Source organism: Phaseolus vulgaris, chromosome 10 (genome assembly GCF_051622355.1).
Source record: "Phaseolus vulgaris cultivar YP4 chromosome 10, ASM5162235v1, whole genome shotgun sequence".
Taxonomy (NCBI): Eukaryota; Viridiplantae; Streptophyta; class Magnoliopsida; order Fabales; family Fabaceae; genus Phaseolus; species Phaseolus vulgaris.
Genome location: NC_143507.1, coordinates 7,293,723 through 7,304,386, shown reverse-complemented (window position 1 = coordinate 7,304,386; position 10,664 = coordinate 7,293,723). Strand labels below are relative to the sequence as shown.

General features: G+C 32.8%; 1 protein-coding gene across 4 annotated transcripts; it reads right to left on the bottom strand.

Moving 5' to 3' along the window:
* Positions 1-645: 645 nt before the first annotated feature.
* On the bottom strand, positions 646-10,118 carry LOC137818985 (alpha/beta-Hydrolases superfamily protein). 4 transcript variants are annotated; one of them, XR_016516370.1, is made up of 13 exons: positions 9,740-10,088; positions 9,605-9,659; positions 9,433-9,488; positions 8,513-8,613; positions 8,192-8,261; positions 6,601-6,670; positions 6,044-6,100; positions 5,866-5,933; positions 5,687-5,767; positions 5,302-5,372; positions 5,037-5,192; positions 3,419-3,571; positions 646-993 (listed from the first exon to the last, which is right to left on the bottom strand). XR_016516370.1 is itself a non-coding variant. In XM_068622666.2 (13 exons), the coding sequence occupies exons 1-13, from the start codon at positions 9,911-9,913 to the stop codon at positions 910-912; spliced, it is 1,203 nt and encodes a 400-aa protein (XP_068478767.1). In that variant the 5' UTR covers positions 9,914-10,118; the 3' UTR covers positions 646-909. The 4 variants fall into 4 exon arrangements, 1 of the variants encoding a protein (XP_068478767.1); XR_016516371.1 differs by having other exon boundaries at positions 5,302-5,379; positions 5,687-5,745; XM_068622666.2 differs by having other exon boundaries at positions 5,302-5,379; positions 9,740-10,118.
* Positions 10,119-10,664: the final 546 nt, after the last annotated feature.

Genomic DNA, 10,664 nt, shown 5'->3' with positions numbered 1-10,664 from the left:
ACATCCAGCAGGATAAGGAGGTCCCTTCCCGGCTCATCCAAGAACATGCACATTTGAAGATGTTCCATCAACAAGAAGTAAGATTGTATGGTCATGAACTGTTGGTTATAGATAATTTTTTTGCATTCAGCATTCAACAAAGTCTCATATTCAAACAACACATGTTACTGAAATTCCATGAAGACACAAGGAAATTTTGTTCATTTCTTAAATCGAAAGGTCTCATTTGTACCCTTCAATTTTGCACTAAAAGTTATGTTTTAACCAACTGCAGAATAGTCCAATAACTTCAATGTGTGCAAAATGATCCTACCAACATGTTTTTGGTCAAATCCTAATTTTCACTTCATAATCATTTGATAACTTCTGATTTTTTTTTTTTAAAAAGGTGGTTTGATAGCTGTCTTGCAGACTTTTAAAAAGGTAGTTTGAATTATATATTGATATGTTATCATCTAACATCATATAAGTAAAAGTTGATATGGAATATCAAGGTAAAACTTTTATTTTGAGCAGAAAATAATGCTAAAAGCACTTATGATGCTACAGTTATGTTGTGTCTTTTCCTCTGGTGAAGTTTTCTATGCCTCATTGGTTTAGTCTGTGCACTTTCAAGAACATGGCTTTAAAACTGTACTTTGTATCAAAGAGACAACAAATACTATGATTCTATAAATGAATGCTTTAGTTTTCATTGTACTTTATAAGCAATAACTTTTTCTTATTCCTCAAGTACTCATTTCCAAATGAAATTTAGACAAGAGATAGAGCTTTGAAGGAGATATACACCAAATGCCTCTCTCTGCAATTCAAGATTGGCAATAAACCAAGATTTATCAAAATGACTGAGAACAAGAAAAAAATGTAATAAAAGCTTTGAGCATATAGGATCAAAGAGAAAATATATCCTCATATCTTGGTCCTTCTGCTTATTATCCTGCAAATAAGTTGTCCAATTTCTTCACCACAATCTTCCTGCACATGATGACCAGCCTACAAAGTGCAGAGAAGTTAATTCTACCTTTATCCTTTGAAAATAGGCATAAGATTTGTCAATAAAAATAGTCTATATAAAAAAAAATTCATTATTACCTACAAAAAGTTAATACTAAAATCATTTTCATATTTAGTTTTAAGTTTTCAAGTTGAAGTTATAGTACAAAGTAAACATTTGTACTGCACCTAGTAACTGTGTTCAGTTTCCTACATGTTGATGGCATTAAGTTGCCTCAAGCATTTAACAGACAATGAATCTACCTAATTACCAACAAAGTAATGCACTGTTGATAAGAAAGGGAACCATAGCATATCAATGACAATTTAGAAATTTGCATACCATAAAGAAAAAAATTAATTTCTAACTTTGTTACTGTAAGATAACAGTCTATTGATATTTATATATACTGGGTCAGTTAGAGACTCCCCTTCATATAGTAATAGTTTGCTATTGGAATTTCATTTGTATCATTAGGTTGGCATCACAAATGCATGCTTCTTCAAGTATGCTCAATTCCATAGGTGACACAAACACTTGCATTAGATTGAGAAACACTTGCATTAGATTGAGAAACTTCAACCCCCCAAAACTATGTGAGAATGGAATTCTACCACCCTCAGCAATTCTGGCATCAACAAGGCAAAAAACATGGGAATTATGATTCCCAGATGCAAAACGTGCAGCAAAATTTGAGAAAGGGAGAGTGCTTCAGATGTGAGAAGTTTGGGCTAAACCACATTTGTAAGAACACACAATTTAAGGTGATAATTGTGGTAGAAGAAGATGAGAAGGAGGAGAAACGGACATTGTTGGATAAACCTAAATGAATTAAAGGTTACTGTTTCTTTTAAACCATTTGAGAGGTGCTGCAATGAAACTGGGGGTTTATAGTGTACTGCAATCACATGCAGGAGCAAGTATGACACCTTATCTCTAACAAGTTTTCTTCTGCCTCTACCTATTCCTATTAAGGTATGGAGAAATATGTCTATCAAGCGGAAGGATACTATTTTGGTGATAGTAGACTGATTGACCAAGTTTTCTCACTTCATGGTTGTGGACCATCCGTTCACTGCCAATGAGGTGATAAAATTGTTTGCGAAAGAAATAGTGTGCACACATGGTTCCTCTCTTCCATAGCTTTTGATATAGTTCAAATTTCCACGAGCCAGTTTTGGATGGAGTAGTTTAGAATATCCCGAAACAGCTGAAGTTAATTTAGTATTGCATACCCTCTATTGTTTGATAGGTACTGGCACTAAATAGTGGATAGAGTACTTGAAATAAGATCCTTGGCCAAGAGACCCACTGAAAATCTCAATCCTCCCATAATTGAAAATCTCAATCCTCACTTCCATGGGTCATATCAAGTGCTAAATATTGGCATAGTTGCATATAAGTTGTTGAATAATGTGTTGTCATAAGTGTGAATAAAAACATTATTTTGTCACCTTTACTATTTGTATTTGCTTTTAGCCTCCCATCATCTCAACTTTGAAAGTAGACTTTAAACTTAACCTCAAAATCAACTTATAAGTTGAGATTTGCACCCACTTATATATTATAATTTGACCATATCTTTTATTGGTGTGTGATCTTTAACACACCCCTCTTTCACCAATAACTGGACATCTCGAACTTGATAACAAAGGGGAACCTTATAGCAAGTGACACGATGAGCCTATGTTAAAAATGTAGATGATAGAATCAAATTTCCATAAATACATGAAGAAATTGTTTCAACTATCAGTCTTAGGAGTATACTCGGTGCTCCATGAACAATAAAATATGGTGCCTAGTGCAAATCAACATTGTCCTCCAATTTACCATGTGAGAAGCCATTATAAATGCCTATTAAATGAAGACTTTATGTGTTTTGGACCTTCAAGCTCCCTTTTGTTCTCTCCTTAGTTCTCAACTGCTATATATTTAATCTCTGCTTCCTATCATGCATTAATTTTCAAGTTTTCTTCCAACTTATGCTAAATGAACAACACTAAGAATGTACACATAAGCACAAACTTAAATACAATTCATTTAATATTTTTAATGCAAAGATTACAGTCAAGCTAAAACTGAAATTAAATTGTTGACTTGCTGAAATAAAATACCAAAATATCAGATGGAGATCCTTTTTGATGGGGTATTAAATGATTTTGAATATGAAGAGAATACAAGAATCCACACAACATTTCCCATCAATATGGATGCTCTAGAAGTAAGATTTTACAAACATTTATGGATGCATGCTACTTGGCTTTTAAACAAAATAATAGGTTATCAAGCAAATATTTTACAAATATATGCTCACAAAATGTAGCTCACTATACGTAATCATGGAAAAAAAATGTCATCCAATGGCAACAAATGAAAAAAAAAACTAGACAAAGTCAGGCATGTACAAATGAATAGTGTAATTACCGTAGGAACTTCAATGAGTTTATGGTTGGAATCCTTGCTGAAATCCTCCACTCCATCATAGCTCAACCAGCGGTCTCTTTGGCCCCAACATATTGTGGTTTGAACTTTCCAATTTTTGTCCTTAAGTATTCTATGCATATCCTCCACATATCTCTAAAGGAAAAAAGTGAATCAAGCAAACACCACAATCTTATTAAATAGCATAAAAGCAACTATTATTTTATATTTATATTCTATGCACTAGGAATGTAACTTATTACTTGAGTTACTAAGACACTAGAAAAGCTTGGGAAAGTATTTTGGACAGTGCAGTACAATGATCTTTGCATTTGTGAATTTTGAACAAAACTAGTGTAAAATCTCTGCCAGACACAAAGGTCTTGAATCCGTATCATGTAGCTGGTTTTTCATTGATAAATCATCTTAAGTATTAAGTATTGTTGAATTGAACGTAACGGACTTATTCCATAGTTTATGTTATTCTGTTATTCCGTTATTGATTCTGTTATTATTTTTATCTATAAATAAACACCCGTATGTGTGTATTTTATACTATGGATATCAATCTTATATTTACTTTCTTCATTCTTAATATGGTATCTAAAGTCTTGGGTTAGGATTCAATTTTCTTTGGGTGTTCACTGTCAGGCGTCGCCCCACCACCTTGAACTCAATGAGATCAATTGAGACATGTTGCTAGAAATGAGTCAAGCTTGGTTCAACTTGATTCGAGTTTGATATGAGCCTTGTTCAAACTTGATTCGATTTAAGCTTGTGAATGACTCATCCAAAGTTGTTCATTTATTCTTTTAATTAATAAATCAATATGAAATTAGTTATGAAATATAATAATATAAAGTGTATTAATATATATATGGAGCTAGTTCATGAACCTATCCATCGATCAAGTTTACCTCAGTAGGAGCTCAAATTTTCACTCGAATTTAGCTTATTTGGTTCATGAACTTATGAGGTAATCATGGAATTGAGTTTCAAACTTGTTTGAGTTGGTTCAGTTGTCTCCATTCAGTAGAGAGAAAGATACTGCCATATGCATTTGAGGTCTGCTATATCAGACAACATAAGCATAAAGTTTTTAATTTCATTATGAGAAGGTCTATGATGGTATGTATGAGTAGGTACTTTTCTAGATAAGGTTAAGTAAAGGGTATCAAGAAGATGAGCCTGCCAAAAAACATTAGCTTCCATATATATAGGGTATCCAAATTCTGAACTCCTGAGAAAAACCAAACCAAAGAATAAAATTGTTTTAAAACCCAGTGACAGTAAATTTAAAGTGTTAACAAACTTTTAACAGGTTATAGAATTTAGATCCAATCAAAACCTAATGAACACAGAAAGTTATTGCTCTGAAAAGGTAGTTATAGAAATGACCTTATACTTTTCTAGTACTTCATTTCGGCAATTGTTGGTAAAAACTAACAGAAATTAGGGCCAAAGGAATAAAATAAAGCTATACTAATAGAGATGAATATGTTCATTCAATTTAGTGTCAACTAGTTTCCAAACATACCCTTATTCGATGACCATTGTTTCAATACGTTAGAGAAAATACATGTGAATCACTAGAACCGATTCAATAAATGTAAATTTTCACCTTGAGGTCTTTAGACATGTTCCTGCTAATTGCATTTAGTGCAAAGCCTGAGGAACCAGATGTGAGATAGGGACGTCTATAGACCATTGCATCTTCTTCTTTCATTTTATAGGGACCACAGCTTGTTAGAGCTTTGTCACTTGCCCTTAATGGATCCTGATTATGCACAGACTATGTCATTAAAACCTTTAAGGACGAACCAAAATCTTAATTCAAGTAAAAGGCTCATATTAAAACTTCAACAAGATCTATACAGATTTTATACCTGTGAAAATATTTCACCTAGCAGAAAGTTGCTGAATATGGACAATGTTGATGGGAGCTTGGCATGTTGAGCTGTTAGCTTATAAAATAAGAAGGAATTCAAGGTGATAACTGTTAAGAAGTATTTAGGAAGGAACTTCAGATAGATACTGATATAAATAATAGAGTGAAAATGTAAAAGTCGAGAAACAAGTTCCTTTTACAAGACAAAACTAGTACAAAATATAATTGAATTTACAAGTACAAGATTATGTGAAGTTTTTAGAATATGGCAAAAATGAGTTTGTATACACTAAAATAAGAGAAAATTGTCATTTGATTCATGATAACATGGTAGAATGAGTTTTGTAAGACAAAGTTGAATTTGACAGTTAAAACAAACATACAGGTGGATTAAGGAGTATTAAGTTGCTGAGCTTGTCCTGGTGAATGCTGGCATACTTAACTACAACAGGCGAAAAATATCCCTGTGAGCAAAGAAGATTAAAGAACTTCCTATCACATGTCAAAGAACAGATAATTTTGGCAAGAAGATTGATACTTTTTTCAACTATGGCAAACTTACCTGGACAACAAGTGAGACTTTAGTAACAGCCAGTTCATCAATAAGTGACTCCAATGATGACACATATTCTGCAGGGAAGAACAAAAACAACACATTCTAGACACTTTTTTTTGTCAAAACAAGAATTTTCATTAACAGCCAATTCCTATTTGAGATTGTTTGGGACACAAGCAATTACCATCTAGTGTGTAGTCAAACCCATATCTGGGTTGAGGCTTATCAGAAAACCCGAATCCTGAGAGAAAAGAAAGAATTAATGGAGTGATCATTTCCAATGCTGCAGTGGTGAATGAATAAGCTAAGGAAATTTTGGTAAGAATGTTAAAAAGAATGAGAAAAACATGAATCCATCTAATGATAAATTGGTTGAGTAAAAATTTGTAAATGAGATCAGTCATTACGCACAGATTGAAGCACAAGTCTGCTAGTTTAGGGTTAAATCAAAGGCTCCTCATTATGGATAATGACATAATTGAATGGGGAACACATACCAAACAAAATGTAGCCGTCAATAGTTGTTTTTGAAAGAGATTGCATTAGTTGCAATGAAGAGGAGATTTATTAAGGCATTTTTGTGAAATCCTTTCATGATGCTTAACATAAATTAATTTGGTATGTGTAATTAAAAATCCATAGAGTAATCAATGACAAAGCATTTCAGAATGTCACAGAAAGAACCCAACAGATAAAGTAAGAACAATTTTAAATTCAATAAAAAAGAAACTGTGATCTTACCTAGCCAGTCAAAGGCTATGGCATGATAGTCCTTGGAGAGTACTGGAAGAACTTTGCGATAAGAATATGCCTGGCAGCATCATCAATTTGCCAGTAAAAAAATTGAGGTTTCTCAATATATATAACATGTTTGGATAAAATAACTCATGACTCGGATATTAACATTTCCAACCATATGAAAGTGATATATACCCATTCACTTTTATTGGAAAACACATTCCATGAGTACAAACAATCCCATTTTCTGTATGGCAAGAGTTCATCCAGTACAAGAGCTAATCAAGGACTAATTACAGGGGTAATAATGAGTTATGTAAAATAAAGTCATAACTATTAATATTGTAACATGTTTTAGTGAATCCAAACTACTATGCTAATGAATCAGATTATTATTCTGACACTCACCCTCAAGATGATACTTGTTAAGCTTTCAGGATGTTACAAATAAACTCACAGATATATAACAGAGAACATCAAACAAAATATCAACCTATCTCAAACAAAGAACTTTCACTGAATAACACCACTTTCAAGCATGTAATTGACCATTCCATAGGTCTTCAATCTTCCCCCCTAACCTTAAACTACTTCCAACTTCAACCCACATACCAAAGCAGAAAGTACATGCCACTTGTTTAGTAGTCTCAACCTCTAAGCTGGCCCTCACAACCTATGAGTCTCAACTCCTTTTACCCAATTAACAACATAATACATATCACCAAACCAGAACACAATCACCTCTATGATCACTCTATGAATCTCTTTCACTAAGAAAGAATCTTATAACACCTAATAGCAGAAGTTTTATCTCAGAACCAGGGAAAACAAGAAAGAAAAGATGGAAAGGAATAATGGTTTGCCCTGACACAACACAGCATCCCTGTTTGTTGCCATTGCAGCAAATTGCAATAAGTGTCACAATATTACCTCAACTGCAGCTCAACATCATGAGATAACAGTGTTTAGTTCATCTCCTTTATTAATCCATCTCAGAAGCAACCACAACTAACCTCCAAAGTTTAAATATCATATCATAGTCTGACAATGTCGAAAACCAAGGAAACAAGAAGGACAAGGGGCTTTAGCAGATAATTCCAAAGACTAAGACAAACATTTTCCAATTCTGGAAACAATCATAATGTACAACCGCTTAAGGTTTGTAACAGCTATTAACTAAAATCATAACCGTAGTTTACAGATATTCTAACATTTGCTAATGAATCAAGATTGGTCTTGTGATGAATAGACTTTTATTAAAACCACTATTTAATAGCATAAAACACATTCAGGAAGAATTTGTCTATGGCTTTTAGTGTTTGCAGCTTTTCTTTACAATTGTTTCACGCACCTATAGATCATGAACATGCCTTCGATTTCTGATAGAATTCAAATCAGATTATTGTTTGTGGACACAACACAAGCATGCCTGGATTAGAACTATCAGTTAAAAAAATGACCAAGAAAATAAAGCAACCTAATCTGATTCTCATATCATTATAATTTAAAATTAAGAAAGCACGGATTCAAATTTCATATAATAACACAATTCTAGAGGTCCTCTGTTACATTAGTGCTAATTAATGATGCTCACCTGTGAAGGAAAACCATGGATTAGTACCACTGGTGGATTATCCGCACTTCCACTTTCAACACAAAACCATCTATCATTTAAAATGATATTGACAAAACGTGGTTAAATTAGTATTCCAGAAAATAATACAATTTCTCATTTCTACTTGCAACAAAGTCCTACAAATTAAAATAAGTCTTTAGCATTATGTGTTTACTATTATATATTCATGTTACATATCATTTATCAGCCATCTGTTTTCCCATTTGTTTTTTCTTTAATTCTCCTGGTTCTTCAACAAGAAGATGGAAAATCATTGGACCTGTAAAGATAAATCTTTACCTAAACCGATCGCCAGTAGCTTGAGAACCAGCACCCATTGCAAGTCCGAAAATTGGATCTTTTGCCTTTTCACCAGTGCCAGGAATTGAATAGGCTTTAACCTGATAATATAACAGAAACTGATGGTAAATCCACAAGAGTGGCTTTAAAATAACAACAATGCAACCTCAAGGAAGCGAAGCTGAAATAACATAACGAGAATTTCCTCCATATCAGATTGTGTTAGCTCACAATCAATGTAATCATGTTTGAATGAATGTATTCTTGGAAGTAACTGACATTATACTTTGTTGGAGTAATGTGAGTTACACTCACATTGGATGAAATTGAGCAAGAAGAGCAACATATAAGAAGAAAAGACCCACAAATCCAATGATTTAAAGTTCTGGGCCGAAAATAATGTTTTTATGAGTTTGCTCAGGATTTATATGTCCCGAATTTTCCCAAATTGACCAAGCAGACTAACATCTAAGGAGAGAAGACCCACAAACTTATTTTCTTAAACGACTAAACCTTTATTTTCACCATCCAAATATACAAACACAACCACTTTGATCCTCATGATTTTGTCACAAATGGTGTAACACCAGATGTCTTCACTTTGGTTCTTCAAATATTTTGTCATCAATTTAGTCCCAAAAGCAAGCAAAAATGCCATCAAACCAATTCCTAAATTAGGGTTCATTACACTCATTGCTTTCACTCCAGAAAAGTGTGACCAAATCATGACACTTCACATAACTAAGGATTGAATAGATAACATTTCTTTTTTCAAGAAACAAAATAATGATCCTTGAGGTAAGAGAGGTCACTCTAAAAAATAAAATGCATAACATTGTGCTGTAGAATATTACTGTAACCCCCTTTAAGAGAAATTTCGAAATAAAAAAGAAAAGGGTGAAAAATTAATTGATAATTACCATTTTCCCTTGCTTAAACCATTCATCACTTGGACTTGGCCCTTCTGAATACTTTCCTGTCAGAATAGAAGAAACCACAAAACTCAAACAAAATTGTCAGAACCACAGAAGGTATAAGCCTGTGATCTAAAAAGTTTTCCACACATCCATACTCCACCCATTTCTTTTTTACCTCCACTGAAAGAGAATCCATCACCAACAGAAACTGGAGCATCCAGAAGATAATCCTGCACTAGAGCTAACAAACAGTTTGAAACAAAGTTTCAAGAGGCAAATTTGGGAAACCCCATTAACACAAAAAGCATACTTGGCCATCATTGTTGCCACTTGAACTACAATTCAATTTGAGAGATTTTCTTGAAGGGCATGATTGGAACCTCCTTGCAGCAAGGAATGGTGGAGATGCAGTGATGGAAGAAGAAGAGTGATGAAGGTGGGAATGGAAACAACATGCAGAGCCATAAAAAGCTTGAAGGGCCATAAGAATGATAGCATGAAGTAGGTGCAGTGTAGTGGTTGGTCTTGGTTGGAGAATGAAGAAAGAAAAATAACTAACTCAAAGACAGTTAGTAGTTTTGATGCCAACATAAAAATGAAACATAATTTGTTTTGTTTTGTCCATAAATTTAGGAAGAGATAGGGATTCTCTGGTCCTCACTCCACACAACTTCTTTCTGGTCTTAAATAATGTTTGCTAACACCAACTAATTTCTTTAATAGATTAGTAAAAACAATCACATTATTAATCAATTAAAAAAATAATTATTACAAAATATTTATATATTATAAGACATGATTGATGACTAGAAAAGATTTGTATGTTATTGATCAATTCAAATTATTATTATTTTCTTACAAATGTTCAGCAAATTGGAAATAGAATATTCTAGAAAACTAAGAACAATGCCACTAGAAGTAAGAAAAAACCAAATAGTTTAAGGGATCAAAATATTATATTCCCAACAATGATGCTTTTCTCTTTCAAAAGAAAATATCTCATCTTTATTTATTTATATACTAATGGAGACTAAATAAAATGTATAATCAAGAAATTAATTATTTCAAATAAAAATTACTAAAATTTATATTCAAGTATAAAAAATATTTATAATTTTGTGGATGTTTGCAGAGATAATAAAATTAATAAAGTAAAGTTGATTGAGTTTAAAAAGAAGAGTAAAATTGTAAAGAAATATGTAAAAACATATAAAAAAAATCTCTTTATCAATAGT